The sequence below is a fragment of the Aplidium turbinatum genome, chromosome 16 (genome assembly GCF_918807975.1).
Source record: "Aplidium turbinatum chromosome 16, kaAplTurb1.1, whole genome shotgun sequence".
NCBI lineage: Eukaryota > Metazoa > Chordata > Ascidiacea > Aplousobranchia > Polyclinidae > Aplidium > Aplidium turbinatum.
The window spans coordinates 12,381,752-12,401,723 of NC_137487.1; the positions used below are offsets into that span (position 1 = coordinate 12,381,752).

Consider the following 19,972-nt stretch of genomic DNA (forward strand, 5'->3'; position numbering starts at 1 on the left):
CCATGAAATAGAAAACATGTCAACACTTAGCAATATGCTACGTCGGGGAGCTCCAACACTAGATGCAGATAGAGAAGCTTTTGAAAAAAATCAGGTAAATAAACTTACATTGTCTATATTTTTCTCAGTGTTTGTTGCATATTGCATGCTGCTTTGGCACTGTGACTGTTGAATATGAAGACACTTTCCTACTTTTGTCTGTGCTGCTGTCACTGTGACATCACTGATGTGATTTTATAACTTATATCTGGTGTTTTTACTGAGGAAAACAACTAAAACTAAAACAACAACTAACCTTAAAACCTCTTCGTCACCAATCACCATAGAATCTACCATATACTTTACCTTTAAATTTAATAGAAAAAAACCTCTGGTACTGGTAGTTGATTACTGGCATCTCAACACTGCTTTTGATTTACCAATTTGAATTTTCATTGAATGTTGTTTTTTATCTTATGACAGACTTGTAGTACCGTATCATTTTTTTTATCATTTTCTATAGCCCCATTTATAGTCTTGCTCTTGAAATGACCTACAGTTTATTGGCCTCACTTTATTTACTATGGCAACATTACTTCCCCTTCTGCACAGCTTGGGCTATAGTGCATGCTATGGAGACAGCATAGATGAGTAGGTGACACATTTCCTGTAGACTTCCTGCTGTAGCGTATCTTCAGGGTTACAAATTTTTTTCCAGTTTTGTTTCTCTTTTCAATGTTGTTCAATTATTGCAGAGCATCTGCTTTTTTTCACATAAATTTTTAAAATAATTTTATAAACAATGAACTCTTTTTTTCCAATCATGTAACATAAGGGAAATTCAATTCACTAAGAAAAAGATGGTTTAGTGATACTGAAGTTGGAAACACTTGTATCGCTTGTGCATTTTCAAGTGATGTGACTAACTCTGACTGTATTTTTTGGTTAATTGTGAACGTGTTTTGAAGCATATTTTAAAGGGTCGGTACATGTTGGTGTGTTGTTGTTGAAGCACAAGTTGGTGACTGCAAGATGCTGTTTAAGGGTTTTGTAGTTGTTAAAAATTCATTTTCAATTACCGGTATATTAAATTCATTTATTTTCGTTACGACACCTCAGCATGTCATTCCATATTTTTTTACTGTTGTTTTTGGTGGCAGGATATTGTTGACTTACAATAAACTAAATTGGTAGCCAAAGGTAGATGCAAAGCATCATGATACATCTAGGTATAAGTTGTGTTCGCTTATAAGCAAAGTGTTATAAATCTTGAGTCTTTGATGGTTTTAATGTATGTTTACAGCTGCAGCACAGTTTACGTCAGCAAACAGCTTGCTAGTTTGTTCAACAGCCAATTCGGTTAGTGTGTAGTATAGAAAGGGCAAGTTTCTGATTCTTTGTGTGAAAACGTTTCTGGCTCCATTTGGTTACATCAGCTAATGTAAGTTTTTTAAACAAAAGCCGCTACATTTTTAAAGCATCAAGTGCAGCTTGATTGTTGCATCAACTCTTTGAATGTATTCTAGGAAGTACCATAAATAAAGTTGATTGTAGTTAGTGACATTTGATCATCAAACATGAGGAAAGCTGCTTCTATGGATGAACTGCGTGAAAGAGGTGCTGTCAATACCTTGCAAGTTAGAAGTGAAGTTGTTGTAAGTTTGATATACCTGCATCTACTGTTTGAGATTTATGTTGTTCTGCACAAAAGTTAAGTTTGATTGATCAGCTACACCTGGTTTGACTAAAGCTAAAGTTTTTTTGCTTTATTTTGAAGCATTCTTCTGATAGTGTGGAAAGAAAAACTGGTTTTGTGTTTACTGTTTATCATCCTTCCTTCAAATAAGCTATTAAGTATCTCACTATGGTGTAATACAGTAGTAATATGCTTTCACTGTAGGGTGTACGCAGAACATCCCATATGCAACTTCTATGTTCCTGCAAATAAGAAGCCAGCAGCAACAAAATGTTAACATAGTTTTCGAGTTTGCACCCTTATGACAGCCTGGCTTTTGTCGAATTAGTTAAATTACATATTCTTACCCAATTCAAGCTTTCACATTACTAGTGACAAAAGTGATATCTTGAGTAATGATTTCCAACCTGAGGTTCACAAACCCCTGGCGGAAGGACCATAAGTTAAATGATTTCAGAAAAACTCTTAAAATTTAAGCACTGAAGTTTATATATACATTTTAGAGTAAATTTTGTAAATTTTGCTTGGAAACGTTTGGAAGTTTATGAAGTTCGCATAGTTAGTATTTCTTGGAAAAGAGTCTGTATGTCACAAAGGTTGAGAACCACTGGTGGAGTGGAGCGTTTGATAGAAATATCAAATGAATGAGAAAACTTTCTGTTTATGTGAATGAAAATAACTAAACAATGTGCACTGTATCCAGTTTTTTTATTACCAAAAACGTTTGGTTGTATTGTTGGTTAATTTAAATTAGAAAACTTGACAAAGAATCATAATCCTCATACTGCTCATAATCCAACACCAGCCTTAATATCTCTTGTGTGGCTTCTTTTCACTCAAAGCTTTATGTGACTAATTTACTGTTTCTTCATATTTCCGTTATCACTGCCTTTGTATTAGTTTGCTTATTCCCTTAGTCATGATTTCTTTTCCTGCTCCTGACCAAGATGTGGATTTTTAGTGTTTGATTAGTTTTGGAGTTCTTAAATTGCTTGCTTGTGCTTATTGCACAGAACTGTTGCATGCATTGCTTTGAGTCTTGTTTTAATTTTATTTGTCTGTTTTGCTCACAAAAATATGTTATTGGATAAGGATTAATACAAATTTGGATGAGTCTATTTCATCTTTTAAGCCTCAAATCTTTTTTGATAAAATTTTGTTTATATAATTGTTTTTTTAAATTAATATTAAAGAAAAGGGAAGCAGTTTCTTCCGACAGGAGTCAACCACACAGCAATGCTTGATAAAAACGACTCAGTTACATATTTTGTGATAAAAATAAATTTATAAATAGCTTCTCTTTGAATAAGCTTAACTGAAAATTATCTATCTAGCAAATTAAAATCGATTTATCTGTTATGCACTATTGCACTGACGTCTGACTCACGCAAATATAAATTTCTTTCGATTGGGTCGAATGATTTTAATATATGCAAATGCAATATAATATGTATTGTATTATACAAAATTTTAGAAGACTGTGGTGAAAGCTGTTTTATATTAGAACCGCATTATAAATAACAGTTTTTGTTTTGTTTCTATGTTTTGTTTCTAGACCACAAGCATTCAAAAAGCTATCAACTCAATAGAATGTGCTGCCAAGGAAAAACATGTTCGAAGTAAGTAAATAATTAATTGTCTTTGCACGTTAGGTATCTTGCCTTATTAAATCACGTGATTCAATTTTCAATTGGATTAGCCAGTAACCACTGTAAAAAAACAAGCTATTACATCACAGTTTCATTGTTGAATGTAATTCAGATGCAATTCTCGGCACATACCAAGACAAAGGAGCAAATATGTTCTGGTATGTTGCAAGAAGATTACCACTTTCATCACAATCCATAATCGCCTGGAAGTTTTGCCATGTTCTTCACAAACTTTTAAGAGATGGACATCCTAATGTAAGTATAGCTTGTCTGGTGCATGAAAAAGTGCACATTTTCATCAATTTAAACTGGATTCTACTTTCATAATCTGGCTACTTTTTGCAGTTGCGCTTAATCATGTCAATACTTTTTCAAAAACTATAAATGTGATGTTTTTTGTACCATATTTTGTTGAAAATGTGAGTAAGTCTTCTTTCGTTTGTGTCTTGTTTGATATACAGTATATGTGAATGTGATATGAATTTTTAATACTTCAGGTCTTAAAAGATTCTTTGAAATATCGACAACAGCTGAAAGATCTTGGAAGAAATTGGGTAAGTCACCTTCGCCTGTTACATATAAATTTTAGTGGATGAAGAGGAAAGTTGATTCAACGTTCAACGTACCAATTTTTCACAATTTCTGTCTGACACTGCTCAAACCTTCTAGCTGTAAAAATATCTTGTGCCACCAAGACCAGTGCATGTGTAATCAGTCATACTCATCTTACGGGTCAGCAGGTCTTGGGCGATGAGGCGAAAATCTCACTGCCCTTCCGTAGCATTTTGGCGTAATCCTGAAACACATCACCAACATAATAAAAGGATAGATCCTAAGACCTAAAGACTCGCACCACAACGACTAAGTTTAGCATTGTGTTCTCATTGAGACTAAATCCATATTTGAGTACCCTAGTACGGTACGCTTGTGTTTGGAAGTTTTTTACAACAACTGCCATCGTCGGTATATATTTAATGACAAAGCCTACTCCGTTTAGTATCTAAGTTCTAAATGTTGTAAATAAACGAAGTTAGTTTCTGCTTTCAGTATCTTGTGAGAGACGATACAGTTTTTGTTTAAAAAAAGCAACTTATAAACGATCTTGTTTACTCCTATTAATTTCTTGTGCACAGGGGCATACTCCTCATGGATACGGCCGCCTTATTGGTTCCTACTTAACATGCCTCACACAAAGAATGGATTTCCATAAAAAAGTAAGAGTACTATTGCTTTCATGCCATGAACGTATAAATAAATTGTAAGCAATAACCAAACATTGCCTGTTGAAACAAAGTGAGGGAAGGTGATCCTTACGAAAACGTCTTCCATTGCAAGAATTGTCCCAAATGGGGCACAGAAACGGATCTTTGAGAATCGTTGCTGCTAAATAATCTTAAAAGCAGTGGTGTTTCAACTGTTTCATCCATGGATTCTTTCATCATTAACAGAGGCCTTAATCCGAGTTTTAACAAGTTGTCGTCGTACTCAAATTCTCGGTTTCGTTTTGCTAAAAAATTCGTGAGATCTAACACACAAACCACAAATTGCACATACCGGGGTCCTTTTGACTTTCACGAATGTGTCATGTTAAAGGGTTGATTGTTGCTCGCTGTAGCACCATGAGTGTGCACTTTAGAATTCACTCAATTTCTTTTCATGAAATCGGTGTCGAGAGCCTTTGTTGTAAAAAAATGCCCTTGTTCAACTCTATCGCATCTTCACATTTTCCCTCAATTCCAAAGCGTCGCATACTCAATTTTGGTTTTTCCTGATGTATCATCACCAGTAAATATTAGTTTTATTGTGTTAATGATCGCAGAAGCCTGTGACCCATTTTTTATGTTCGCAATTTTTCATTCGCAGTGGATGTTGTCTTGAAGTATTTTTGTAACTTGTTCCTAAGTTTAACGATTCGCGTTTTCAGAAATTGTATTTGGCCTCCTTGTGACTCGCATGTAACTTTGTTTGTTCTTTCGACGATCAACAGAATAAAGTCACTGGTTGAGTTATTTGTTTAAACCTGTTCAATCACCACCTTGAATAATGACGTTCACGCCATATACAACCCAGCCAACAAAAGTTGTCATTTTTACATCGTTTCAACGTCTGGCGACGTTGAAACGATGTGAAAATGACAACTTTTGCCTGCTGCTTCAAGTTGGCAGTTTTTTGTTTCCTGAAACAGAGAAAACATGAAAAAATATGTAACCAACGCAACCTGACTTTTAACTTTACAGTATGAAGACTTCCCAGGAAACTTGTCTATTTCTGACGAGGTTCTGGACAAGATCGGTCATGATGACATCAATGCTTAGTGAGTATTGCGCTGAGCAAATGTTATCTCTTGTCATTCTGTGTTTGCCTATGTATGTGTTGGCCTGTATGTATGTGTTAAATGACAAACGTAAGTCACCAAATAAAAGATGGAACGCGTCAGCCACAACGAATACGTGTGAAACAAAATAATGATTACAGTGCTGAAAAATTGACTCTCTAGAGACGATTTCTTGCAATTTTTCATTTGATAAAGACCTTTATTACCCCTATCACAGCATAATGTAATGTTTGGGTATGCGTCTTTTATATTTCTATCAGGTTAGTGCTGTTCAGAAAATTTATAGCTTTTTTACGTTTGAACGACATCATGTAAGATTTAACTCCCTGTCGCCATGATATTGAACATAATGCGGCTTTGCCTATCTATATGTAAGTGGTTTTACGCGTCTGCCTATCGATGAGTATCACTTAAAGGTTTCAAATGGTGGTGAAAGTTGGAAATGTAAATCTCGAGTCACAGTGAAAACCTTCCACTCTTCTGTAATCTTTCTCAAACTAAAAATATGGTTCTCGTTCGATGTGGGTTTTCTTCACCGTTTCGCGCCAATATTTTATTCCAATAATGGTCGTTTTTGTTACTTCAACCACGTATCACGATGTTCTCATGTTCAGTTAACACAAGCCTGTACGCTTTTAGCCAAATGTTTGAAATGTACACAAACGTACAAAACTAAGAACTCTTACAGTGTGTTAACCCGGCCAGCTGATCAATGCAACAAAGGTCTAATTTGCCTGCTAGGAGAAGTGATGCGATAGTGCTTGGTTTCTCTAGCTTTGACTTGTTAGCGAATGAGAGTCAAGTGGAAATGAAATGCTTTTCAGATGGGCGGGGCGTATCGGCGAACGGCGTTATACAAACACAAGACTTTTCTGTTCGCATTCTCACCAAGCCCAGCACTAGCTTAAAATAGCAATCAGCAGCCGTGGTACGAGACGGTTCATTTCAAAAGCCTTGTTGTCCACGTTTTCACCCTTGGATTTTTCACCTACACAAAATATCACAATTACACGTAGAAAAATCACCTTTTTTATCGCCTGCTCAAGACACAAAGCCAAACATTTAAAGATTTAATTTCGTTGAAATTACTTTTACCTCTAACGTAGTGTTTGTCAACCAACAATACCAGGTGTTTTCCATTACTTGCTCATCATCACATGCTCTTTTTACGTTTCAGCTTCGAATTGTGCATCGACTTTTTGGATTGTATTGACGCATTAATGGATCTGCAGAAGAAAAGTACGACCTTGTGTGATTTGTGTTTTTTTCTTGGCTTATCGATTCTATCTTCGGTGTATGTTATTATGCCCGTTTTCATAACAAGATTATTATTACAAGACACATACTTTACTTGCAATGGGGTGTCACAGACCTGGTTCTTTGATTTTATCGTCATAACTAGATCCACGTCTGGTTGGAGAAAGTTTGTCACTGGCGTCCTTTCTAACGTCAGTCGGACCTGTCACCATTGAGCCACGTAGACGCTGAGCAACTAGATTAGCCATATTTTTGCATGCTATGATACGCACAATAGGCTAAATAAATTAATGTTGTATCTCTCAGTTTTCAGCACCTTGGACATGTCGAAGGCTGTTTCGCTGACCGGGCCTGGACAGTGCCGCCTGGCCCCTTGCATCCCTGTTATACTTGACTCTAGCCAACTATACGACTATACGGTCAAGATTCTTTTCCGGTTACATTCTTGTAAGTACCAGAACGGCTTTTTTCCCCCCAGCCTTTTAGTCAAGTTATGTGTTTTGCAATTCCAAGCGAAATCGGCAATTTTTAGTTTATCCTAAATTTTGCAAGCTATTTTACACGTTTAACCTATACATGCAATTATCCGATTGTCGTTTGGTCTGTGGTTTAAGAATCTTACGTAATAAAACGGTGTATGTGTTTGACCGGTATGCGATTAACCGATTTCGTATTTATTGGACACTGGCTCACCTGAGTATAGTGATTTTCCAATAAAAAGGCATGTCAAATGTAATTGTAGACAAACACCAGTTTTTTTATACTTTCGGCCAAATTTTTTTATACTTTCGGCCAAATGTGACGTCATTTTCACTATTCCAGGCCTGCCGGCGGAGACTTTAAGTGGTCATCGGCACCGTTTCCAGGATTGTTACTCGAAGCTGAAAAAATTCTACTACATTTGTAGCAACCTCCAGTATTTTAAAAGGCTCATCCAAGTACCGCTGATGCCTGATGTGAGTCTTGTTGCTTGGTTTGGGCACCACAGCATGAAACGTTATTATTGATATGAAATTACGTCGTGTTTGTGTGCAGAAACTTGTGAAAGATGTGTTGTTTAGTCTTTGGAGAAAATTTTCCTTTTTTTCTAACTTTCTGGCAATGTTCAAGTTTGTTATTTATTAGACAAAAACAATTTCACCCGGAATAATTTTTCCTCCAACGTGAATCTTTTCAGAAACCTCCGGACTTCCTCATCAAATCTGATGGTAGTCATGAGCTGGGTCCGGTCAGGGTGATGCCGGAGGAGCCAGCTGAACCGGATCGGTCTCCGTCCCCAGAGCCAGAGGTTAGATCTCAAGCAGAAAAACACTTTTGATACTTTTGACTTAGTTTAATAAAAAAATCAGAATCTACCGTAGATGGATGACGTGTTAACTTTTTTAAAAAAACAATTAAATCTTGTTACGAGGTTGCGTAATTTTAAGTTTTGAAACAGGGCAACTCTGGCCGCTGGATAGATGGTGAAGAGCGAATCTATGTTCTTTGCAGAGTGCCGTCAGTCAGCTGGTTGATACAAATTTTGATGAGATGTTTGGAGGAATGGATCAGCACTTTTCCTTCAATGGGACACCTGATCCTCCTCAGCCGGACCCAAGGGATGCCACGATTGAGATGCTGCAGGCAGAGATCGCAAGGTTGAAGGCGGAGATTGAGGTCATGCAAACAGAGGTATGTGGCATGTTTAAACCTGAGGTGTACGACACGCCTGACGATTACATTATCTGTATCCTAATTTTTTGTTGACAACTCCAAACCAGGATGAACCAGGACCTCCAGGTCCGGAAGCATCAGAAGTTGAGAGATTGCGAAGAAAGTCATATACGATTCTTCAGGATAATGTGATAGATATTAACCAACCGACTGCCACGGTTGGCGAAAGTACCGTTTTGCGAACGTGTTGTATTGACAGTGATGGTGATGAGATTTACCCTTGTCTCTTTTGACATAATCTTTTCATTGCTTTGCACTACGTGTTTGAAAACGTGACAGATTTGGTTATACTGTAGATTGTTTAGACAGGTATGCGATATCACCTATTCTACACTAGAGTATTGCTTCTTCGCTTTAAGCTCGTTTTGACCCACCTTCCCATCAACTGTTGCATTCTATTGAAATCAACTTTTATCAGCACTCTGACGAGGTCCGGAACCTTCTTGACAAGATCAATATCCTCCAGCGAGAGTTGGAAGAGTCCCGGATGATGGCAGGCGACGCATCCAAAGAGATCTCCAAGCTCAGGAAGCAAGTCATTGAAGCACAAGCGCAAGCTGAAGCCGCTGTGACAGCTCAAAGCCTCCTACACGGCGTTGAAAGTAAGAATGGCACTTTCATACTAGCATCCAGCAATATGCTTGATGGTTAAAGGTTTGAACTGTGTCAACCTTGTCACTGTCTTTGCAAGATGCAGTCGTTTGTTCAAGGACATGCACTTCAAAAATTTAATGGGATGGCTACTTTTTTGATAGAAAGAATCCGTTAAAGGTCCTTAAACGAAAAAGTCCATAATTTGCTCATGATTTCATCATTTGTCCTTTGCTCATGACTAGGGAATTGTGTTCCGAAAGCTCGTGAAAAACCGCTATCACCACAGCGAACCCGCAGCATTAGGCTGAAAAAGAACGTTCAATCTACACTTGTGAAATAACTAACGATCATGCTGCTACAAGCAAAACTTAATCTATTGTAGAGTTCATAATGTTTCAATAGTTTCATTAGATATTTAAGTTTTGGCCTGTCCACCACCCGGAGTAACAGATCAGAGCTTCCAGTTCAATAAGTCTGCGATGCCTGAAAGCGAGCCAGTTGCAAGCTTTTCAGCCAGAATACCAATTTCCAATACTGATGCTCAAGAACAATAAATATTATAATACTTTTTATAGAATTTTTTTTACAATCACTAATTAAGAAAACTTTGCAAATGCACGCGCACATTGTTGGGGTAGTGCGCATCAGAAAAATCGATCAATGCATAAACATTAGCCATTTTCAGAGCGAGCTCACGGAAACGAGGAAATGTACAAGAAGTTGAAGGAAAAGCACATGGGCCTGGTGAAAGATCACGCAGCTCTACTGAGAAAGGTTGGTAAATTATTAAAATTAATTTCTTGCCTTAGAAAAAAAAACTTGCTTGGAAGGGATTCGAGCTGGTGTCTTTCTGAGCCTCTAGCGCAACTGTAAGCTAACTAACAAAATCCGCCTATCTACGCTTTTATGCATTGTTTCAACGTTTGCAGCAGTTGAATCAATGTAACAGAATGGAGTTTTCTAACTCCAAATGTTTAACAGAATGCTGACACTATGCGGGTGGCAGAGACGCTTCATCAAACCGCAGATGACGGGGAGAATGAACGAAACAGACTTCGACTCGAGATCGAAGACTTACGGCGGCAATTGGAGGCTTCCTTAACGGCGGAAATGGAAAGAGATCGCCGATATCGTGAAGAGCAGGCGAGACTTTTAGGTGCGACTAATTGCTTATATTTTTTTTTTTTTACGTTAATTCTATGTATGCCGTCGTTGGATCTATCCAAAAAGAACTGCAAATTGCCCTTTGGACTTCGATAAATCTTGATTTTTGAAAATTTTGCAATGAAAAATATTTTGGACATTTTTGAAGCTTTTCATGCCAACTGAACTTTGAAATTTGAGACTCCAATATCTTGGACAGTGTTTTGACTGCAAGAAACAACACAACGCAAATTTCTACAGCCTAACTGCAGAAAAGTTAAAATATACCATCACTGAACCTAACAACAAATCTACATCAGTTTGCAAAGCTGCAGTAAGTACAATAATAGTAGGCTACATGTCTCATTGCACGCCAAAAGGTTTTTTATCGTGTTTGAAACTTTGCCCGGTGAAAATGATCTTAACACACGATCAAAACTTAAACGCACTAATCCCTGGTAAAAGTTTTTTTTCAACGTTTTAGTTTTATCCCTCGTCTTTCAGCTGTGGCCGCGGATGAAGCTTGTGGCATGATAGAGAAAGCCATCCAGTCGCTCGACGACGAAGTCAACAAGAGCAGAACGTGTAGCGCTGAAGCACTCATGCATATCGTGTCGATGACGTCAGACTCGCTTGCGAAACTGGACGACGAAGCCAAGCGTTTTAATCGCACCCAAGGTATGACTCAGCAAAAAAACAAACTTTAAGAGCTGCAGATTGTGAGTTTTGCTCGCAAGTATGAAGACATTGTTTTGTGCCGACTTCTCTACTCTACAGTTTCCTGCTTTTTTAAAAAAAAATTCTCTTGTAATTTTCGTTTCCAACAGAGATTGACGGTCTGATACAGTCACTGGCTTCCTTCGGCCACTTGATGGCAGAGACAATAGAAAACGGGGGCGCGACTTGCAACATGGCCCCTGATGATCAAGGGACAGGTGAGAGTACAGTTAACACAGCACATTTTTCAAACACAACAATATTGTGTCTTGAATTCAAAGATCCAACCGACATTGTATCTATTTTGTATGCGTAAGCTAACCCTCAAAAAGTAAGAAATAGTTGTCGCTTGCTTGGTTTGATGGTCCATGTCTCTGTTAATTCTTTTGGCCACGCAGCTGTGTTGCCAAGTAGTTAGATCGTCTACACGGCGCTTAAAAAGACTCAGGTTCGACGCCTATAGAAGGCACGCGCCTAGCTTGGGTGGACACGAGGAGTGATGGAGCCTTCGCTTTTTCGTTCACTTAGTCTGAAACTTGGGCGTACGCCCGGATGTGATGCAAAAACCATTGATAGTAGAAATTTTAGTTTTCTGTAAAAGCAATGAGCATGTCTGTGTCTGTATTGATCCTAAAATCCCCCTGCATTGTGTGTATTGCCCATTCCATTCAGTGCTTTGTCATTGCGTCTTCAACCATTCACAAACAGGGTGTTGTGGTTTTGTATTCCTACACTTACGTCGATTAAACGTTTTAAATGTTGAAATGACATTTAATTGAGCCTTGTCACCGTTTGCTAGTCTTAAGCCCAACAAAGCGGATGTTTCACGTTCATGACCTCGTCATGGGTGAGTGAGTCTCTTCAATTGCATTGTGACGTCATCGTCATCATCATTCTCCGCCAAGCATGCCTCGCTCATGTGAATCTCTCCGCGTTCATTAACAAGTTCGGCTTTGTTCGCCTGTAACGACAAAACCTTTCAAGTTATGACCAGACAACAAAGTCCGTCATTTTTACATTGAATCAATGTAAAAATGACGGATTTTGCTATCTGGGTAGACATGGGGCTAATCCGGGTTCAATGGCATAGAGTCCATAGACACGAGGAATATCTTCAAGACTTGATCAATTTGCTTGTGTTTGAACCTGGGCATCAAAAGCGTGTTGACAGGTTAATTGGTTTAATTGACAAAATGTTGACTTTCTGATCAGTCAAAACAAGCTACTGGTTGGTGCTCATACATAGCATGGTGCATGGACAATTGAACAATGTGTTTTTAAGCTGTCTTTGACTTGAAAAATAGTTTTATTAAAAATCGTTTTTTCGATTTGTTATAGGAAATATATGTTAAATTGTAAATTCTTCCTATTGCGTGATTTAACGTGTAATTATTTCATGAACATGATATCAAAACAATGCATAAAAAAATTGACTTTAAAAAATCTTCCATTGATTGACTTTCATAATTTATGCATTAATCCTATTACTACGCTGACTTAATTTTTGATGCGAATGGTTTCAAGCCCTGCTGCGAAATGAGGAGTGTTGGAATGTGGCGCCTATTACTTTACTTCCGTCAATAATCTTGAAGCTCTACAGAAGCAATAAGAATTGAGAATTTATTTTTGATTCATGGTGTTTTTTGGTCAGAGTGTCGGATGGTTGATTTTTAATTGAAAACCACAACGTGGAATATTTACGTGGATCATTTGAATACAATCGCTGCCAGCTTTGAACGTATCTTGGCTCGACCTGTTTGTTTGTTTGAAGATATCATGCAACATTTTTCATTGTCTGAAATGGTTACCTTTCAAATTGGACGGTCGATGTCTTGTCCCCGAATTCAACCACAACCAAATCTTTCTTCAACACATTTTTAACCTGCTGCCAACAAAGGCTAATCCTAGGCAGCAAATCTGTCCTTTTTTATCGATTCAACGTCTGCGGAATCAACCCAAAAATAGCTATTTTCTGACTTGCTTAACTTTTCCTTCAGATGATAATAATGTCTATCAGCAACTTGCAATGGCTGAAAGTATTTTGGTGTATCGGTGGCAGCTTCTTATTGCTAATGGTGAAGTGCGTAACTAACCTATGCTGTTGTCTCATAATTGTTTAACTTATTTCCTGTTGGCTGTGACTGCCAAACACGTCACCAAGCATGTGTTCCATTATGTTGAAAGTACAAGGTTCGAAATCGAACCCCTCGTTCATGGTTGTCGCCCCTGCTTAGTAATCACCACTGCTGGTGTCGCACTAACCCAGCTCAGCTGAAGATTCTCATAAGTTACTCAGACAGCAAAATCCGTCATTTTTACAGTCTGCGGACGTTGAATCAATGCAAAAGTGACGGATGTTGCATCCGGGTAATCGCTAAAAAAGATATGTGAACATTTGGTATGATATTTATTTAATTTTAACGTTTTTGATCGATTGATTTTTTGTGGGCAATTCTTGATAACCAATGATTGACAGTCAATACCTCACTGTTGCCTTAGCATTGGAAACTGCGTGCAGAAATTGTGGAAGAGATACGTTGACATTTCTCAACCAATTGAAGAGAAGTGATGACTCTGCAACTAGCGACGATACTAAACACAGATTGGAAGAGATTCTAGCCACAGCCAAGGTGTTGAAAATGTTTTGTTTTGACTTTATTGTAGTATTTGTAAACACCATGCAAACATTTTTCACTTAAGCAACGCGTAGTTCCATATTTCTCTCCTTTTCTAATTTGACCAAAAGTAACCTCTTTGGTCAGGATTTACTTCCGAAGATTTCCGATGTTCGAGGCGGTGACCTTCATGACCTCGTGGAGCAGGAGATGGCCTCAACCACACAGGCAGTAGAGCAAGCTGCCGAGCGCATCGAAGCCCTGTTGAACGAAGCCAGGCAAAGGGATAGCGGAGTGAACCTTGAAGTGAACGAAAGGTACAAAACGAAATACGTGATTACAAAACTGCTGCATTTTGCCAAAACGTCATTTCGTATGATTTTTTTTGTCCATAAATGACATTTTTCTTGATGACGATTATGACGTCAGTACGTTCTCACAGAATTCTGGATTCCTGCACTGAATTGATGAAAATGATCAGAATCCTCATCGTGTCTTCCAAAGAGCTTCAACGAGAGATCGTAGCCCAAGGCAGGGTAAGTCTCACAAGTTGTTCAATCTTTTCTTTCCTTAGCTGAGCTGTACTGAGGCACAGCCCACTGCAATGGCACACCTGTAAAAAAACAAATTAAATTTTATCGCTGTGCTTGTAACTTCTGCATTATCACATCATCGTTTGTTTGAAACTTATTAGAAAAGCACACAATGTGCGCATGTTTTCTTTCTATTTTAACAACAAATAATTTGAAGGAGTTGCTTTCTAAAGCCAATGAATTTTGATAACTTACAAGCTTTTTATCCTCCAGGGAGCTTCGTCGTCGAAAGAGTTTTACATGAAGAACTCTCGATGGACGGAAGGACTCATCTCGGCCGCCAAAGCTGTCGGATGGGGAGCTACGATGCTAACGTAAGTTTTGCTCTTGCAGCATTTTCTAGGCAACAAATCCGTCCTGTTTACATTGATTCAACGTCTGCAGACGTTGAGTCAATGTAAAAAAGGACGGATTTGCATCCCGGTTTGATTCAAATACCACGTTAATTTAAACTTGGTCGACTTGTTAATTTCATTTTAAAAAATAAAATCAAGAAGATTCATGATATGACGCAGTGCATCCATTTGTGTTCAGTGACTCAGCAGACTTGGTCGTGCAAGGAAATGGGAAGTTTGAAGAGCTTATGGTATGGTCTCATGAGATATCCGCCAGCACTGCTCAGCTAGTGGCAGCATCGAGGGTGAGTCCTGTATTCTTAATGAAGAAATTTGCTGCTATTAATTAAGAAAAAATCTGAACTTAATTTTCTGGCTGTTGCAGGTCAAGGCGTCGAAGGGAAGCGATAAGCTTAAAACGCTTCAAGGCGCATCGCGTAATGTGAATGGCGCCACCGCCAAAGTCGTGGCGTCCACGAATGCAGGGCGTCGGCAGCTAGAAGACGCCAGCGAGTCGATTGCCGATCTTGGCAACGCAATCACTTTGACTCAAATCAAGCGAAAGGAAATGGACTCGCAGGTATGTTAGCGTCTGCTTCCTAATATAGTCACTTCTGCCTCTATCACACAATGGCTTATATGAAGCAGTTGCATTTTCTCGTCTACTTTACCCTTGTATATGTTATAACCTGGGTTATTTTACATTTTCACAATTTTTCATTGTCAAAATACCTCGTGTCCAACACCATTTGGTTTTGACACAAATTTAATCCATCTTAACTTCCACGTCTTAACTGTTTATTCAAATTTTTCTCTTATCGAAAGCGTGATAGTCACTCACTTGATCCCAGTCATGATCTTGCAGGTGAAAGTGCTTGAACTGGAACAGGCCCTGCAGCAAGAACGTGTTAAGCTTGGCACGCTCAGAAAGAAACATTACGAGTTGGCTGGCGCGAAAGAAGATGATGACGACAATGAAAACATTCCTGTCGTAAGTTTGATATTAAGTTCTTTACTGGTTTTCCCAAGGTTTAGCTTTCAATGAAGCAGAAATGCTTAGGTATTTTTATCGCTTTTGTTTGTGTTGAATTTAAGCTTCACTTGACAAGTAATACTGTTCTAATCAACAATCAAACCACGAAGTTAATGATGCAGTGTTGCCCGTAGAATGGGTTTCTGGTTTTTCAAAACAGGCTTTTTCAAAGTTTATACAACTTGAATTAAATTCTCGTGTACTTTTTACGCAATGTAATGTTTTCTTTTCATCTTGATGAGGGCTATATGTGTAGCCGAAAACGTTCACTTTATTTTTGTTTTTTATAATGTTGTGGTGTTGCTCTGTTACGTCTGTTTATGGTTGAATTAAATTACTTCAAAACAACCTTGATCATATGAAGGCTCTTACTGGAAATAATAACATTCACTCAACATTCTGTTGTGTGAATTTCGAAAAGCATAATACCAACTGGAACTCAAGTGCAACCAATGCAAACTTTGTTGTTTAGTTTGTCGACGTCAGTCGCTCCGTATCCATTCATGCATGGCCACCATTTTCTATGACGTCGATTGAATATGTTTCAGAATGCAGATACCGGTGACGCAAGTACCAGCAAAGCAGAGAAGCCAGCCATCGCTCAGAAACCAACTGTGCCACCCAAGCCTCTCGCGGACAGTCTGTCGTAACTGCCTACGTGCTCACCGCTGAGTGGCTGGCTGGTTTGTGAAACTGTTGCATCCGGTTTGAACCGGACGGGGTTGCGAGCAATTCCAGTTACCTATTTTTTTTGCAGGATTTTACATTCAAAATGAAAAAAGGGGAATTTCATGAGATTAGAAAATACGTTTGGAAACATAATCACAAAAATTGCGAAAACTATCAAACAAAACCACCCTCGATCGCGACTGCAGTTTTTAGGTTCTTTTTTCTTGTCCTCGAATTGACTTTAATATTTTTATGACTCTGCTATATAAGTATATTGAGACATTTGATCTAGTATCCAGGGTTGCCAATATGCGTGTGCAATCATTGCCGTCATTTCATCGATCACACGGCAACCCTAATCACCGAAGATCTATATTACGTCGAGCAATTGTTTAACTTTATATGGTGACCTTGCATCATTTGCTTGCTGGGTCTGCGTTTCCGAAAAGTCATGTGACTTCACAATGGCTATGGAAATGTTTTTTGATATTATCTTGATGATATTACTGTAGTACAGGGGTCACCAACCTTTTTTGCATGCGGGCCACTTTGGCACTTAGGAGAACTGTGGCGGGCCGCACTAATAAAATTTTAGGTAGGTTGACTCTTATGCTAGAAAAAACGCATTGCGTACCCGGTATCCAGCGTTACATGTTGTTAATATTTATCTTAGAATACCGCAGCAAAAAAATTAGTCGAACAACGCTACTGCCAGGCCAAGGCCAAGCTCCTTTAACAACACTTTTGACTTCTTTAACAATGCCTAATAAACGAGGCCACTTGCTTTGCGCACTTATAGCGAGGCGAGCGGTTTCATCAGAATATTCATCGCCAAGCAAGAGTGATGTTGTCACTTCGCTTCACAAACGATATTTTGCCATTAACAATTTCAGTAAACAAGGAAATGTTTGACACATCGCAATACAGGCAACAATAGTGACCTGCAAACATATCAGCAAAAAATAGGCTCCAATATCAGGGAGAAAAAAACCAGGCACCATGAAACAAACGCTTGTGGAAATCACCGAAAAAACGTTTCTATCGTAACTCCTGAACAGTGCTCTCTCTAAAAAAGCAATGAGTTGGTTTTTCATCATTTTGTGAGAGTCTATAAAACCGTCTTTCGTTGATTATTAGACAAATGTCACTTGCGGTGCTTATTAGCATAGCAAGAATTGTTGATTAACAACATTTTGCAGTACTAAGCTAAATAGCTTCATAATACCAGAAAAAGTCTTTAAATTTGTATATAATATTTTTCCAATTTATTATAAATTGAGTTGGCACACCGACCTATTTTGCCAACAAAAACTTGCATAAAGGAACACTGCTCGTGAAACCCCATAACGGTGAAACGCACATTAGTGTTCACAGGACATTTACAAACTTAAAATAAGCACACCTATAGCTCACAGACATTTTCGAAATTCGAAAACAGACGTTTTAATCAACCACCGGGACAGTGTGGCTGGACATCGCATTGGAATAACTTTAAACGACCCCTACCTAAAACTACAATCTGATTGGTCGGTCGGTGGAATCGTATGCAAAGCGAAAATATGCTTTTCGGAAAGTATTTTTTGCCTTCATGCTGTTTAACTCCTCAAGAAAAGTATTTTTGGCTATACTTGTGCACTGATACTTTCCGCGGGCCGCACATAAAAGCGTGGCGGGCCGCATGCGGCCCGCGGGCCGCCATTTGGTGACCCCTGCTGTAGTACAATGTTGAAGGTGGTTTGGCGTTTCAATTTTTATTAATGTAAATTGTGCAATTGCACCCAAAAGTCTCACCGATGCTACACTGCCTTCACGAATTCATTAAATTTTTTCACATCCATAAGCGGACAGAAAAATACGTCATTTTTACATTGATTCAACGTCTGCAGACGTTGAATCGATGTAATCGGTGTAATCAGATGTAACCAGTTGTCACGCTTTGGTTTTGAACATTTGCTTTGCTAGCCACTGGATTTCATTTCTCTAATTCTCTTCACGCTTTTTTTCATCATTGTGTTTTGCGCTATATCGTTTGCGTCTCTAACGTCTTGAAATCGTGTTTTGTCATCTGCGATATCCACTCGGTTCGACGCCACAGAACAAACTGCCGCGGTGGGTTTCAAGCTTCTATTCTTACAATTGTGTTTTAGTTAAACAGCCTCATTCAATTTTTTGTATTTTTGTTATCATGGTTGTGTTGTAAGTCAGTCGATATCTCAGCCAGTGTCTCCCCAGACAACAAAAACCGTCATTTTACATTGATTCAACGTCTGCAGACGTTGGTAATGGAAATATGACGGATTTTGCTCTTTTGGTCAATGTGGGCTACTGTTGCCAACCAATTTTATGAGAAGTGAGCAATTTTATGAGGACACAAGAAATGAAGTTTTTTTTATCCTTTGTCGATCTAGTCGAAAGAGACAAGCTCAGTGGCAAAAAACTGTTTTTGAAATACATTTTTTAAAACGTCTGGAGGTGTTGGTTCAATGTAAAAAGGGACTGATTTGCTGGCTAGAAAAGGACAAATAATGACGTTTGGTCCGAAAGTCAATCAACATCAAAATGATATCTCAGCGATACTGCCTTGTCTTTGTGTAATGTGCCATAGTCTACCAAGGGTTAACAGCAACCTACATAACTGAAACTGGTATTTCCTTAAAATATGTAGTTACCCTCGTATTTCCGGACAGCAAATCAGTTGTTTTTCAGCTTGAATTAACGTCTTCAAACGTTTTGAAAAATGTCTGCGGACTGTAGACGTTGAATCAATGCAAAAATCAACTGATTTGCTGTCTGCGTTATGTGCCCCTTTCGTGACAGAATGTAAAGTCTCTGTTGATATGTTTGTTTTTAGCGCACTTTAATAGCGAATGTATACCACACTCATTTGTCAGTTCTCTTTAGTTTGTAGCCACAGATTTTTTCGAGTTGCAGGTCTAATTAATTTTTTTTTTGGAAATAATTGCAGTTAGTACAATTAGTACATTGATTCATTCTGCACTACTAATTTTATTTGCTGCACTTAAGTTAGAATTTGTTGAAACAAAAAGATTAAGCAGTGGCGTTCATTCAAAATTCCATGTTTTGAATTTAAATGTCGTATTGATATTCTAATTGAGTTTTTTTTTTTTGCGTTATAAGCTGGTCTGTTACCATCAGTAGCCTACTTATCATGCAGCTAATTGGGCGAAGTTACAAACCCCATAGAACCACCGCTTTATTTCGATACCTACCGTATTTTCAATGAGTGTTATGTTTTTCCTTGCAGCGGTTGTCGTTGGTGTCAAACACATGCTCATATACTTGAATATACACATCTATAGCACGATGATGGTTTGATTGTTTTGTTCTTTGAACTTGCCTACGCTGACGTTCACTCGATATTTCCAAGGGATGGTAGACGGAAAATTTGCAATTGCAGGAAGTATTTTTTTTAATAGTATTGTTTTGGGACTGAAGATAAAACTGCTTTTAAGAGCTTCATTCTGGTAGTTTCGCAAAGTGTTAAGGCTTTAAATTAAACCATTGACGCGGGTCCGGTCATCGATATTGGCCAAGTGAAGCTTGCGCTTGTTGAAGTGTTATTATTTGTGAGTTATTTCCTCCGCTAGGCGCCGCTAAATCGAAAGTGACTTAAGATGCGTTTG

General features: G+C 38.4%; 1 protein-coding gene across 1 annotated transcript; it reads left to right on the plus strand.

Annotated features, from left to right (window-relative positions):
• Nucleotides 1-13: 13 nt before the first annotated feature.
• Nucleotides 14-19,646, plus strand: LOC145785433 (huntingtin-interacting protein 1-like). Its single transcript, XM_082597091.1, has 25 exons — nucleotides 14-94; nucleotides 3,231-3,294; nucleotides 3,437-3,579; nucleotides 3,822-3,878; nucleotides 4,458-4,538; nucleotides 5,562-5,638; nucleotides 6,837-6,898; nucleotides 7,223-7,363; nucleotides 7,739-7,872; nucleotides 8,094-8,204; nucleotides 8,408-8,587; nucleotides 9,048-9,231; nucleotides 9,909-9,997; nucleotides 10,205-10,379; nucleotides 10,871-11,044; nucleotides 11,194-11,301; nucleotides 11,883-11,930; nucleotides 13,583-13,713; nucleotides 13,846-14,015; nucleotides 14,141-14,234; nucleotides 14,505-14,605; nucleotides 14,826-14,931; nucleotides 15,012-15,206; nucleotides 15,492-15,617; nucleotides 16,208-19,646. The coding sequence occupies exons 1-25, from the start codon at nucleotides 17-19 to the stop codon at nucleotides 16,307-16,309; spliced, it is 2,931 nt and encodes a 976-aa protein (XP_082453217.1). The 5' UTR covers nucleotides 14-16; the 3' UTR covers nucleotides 16,310-19,646.
• The last annotated feature ends 326 nt before the right edge of the window (nucleotides 19,647-19,972 follow it).

What these genes read in the sequence shown, in the direction of transcription:
- LOC145785433 (XM_082597091.1), top strand. Translation starts at nt 17, where the DNA reads ATGTCAACACTTAGCAATATGCTACGTCGGGGAGCTCCAACACTAGAT. An exon ending in AGATCGTAGCCCAAGGCAGG is followed by an intron (nt 14,235 to 14,504) that starts GTAAGTCTCACA and finishes TTTATCCTCCAG; the next exon opens with GGAGCTTCGTCGTCGAAAGA. An exon ending in GAAAGGAAATGGACTCGCAG is followed by an intron (nt 15,207 to 15,491) that starts GTATGTTAGCGT and finishes ATGATCTTGCAG; the next exon opens with GTGAAAGTGCTTGAACTGGA.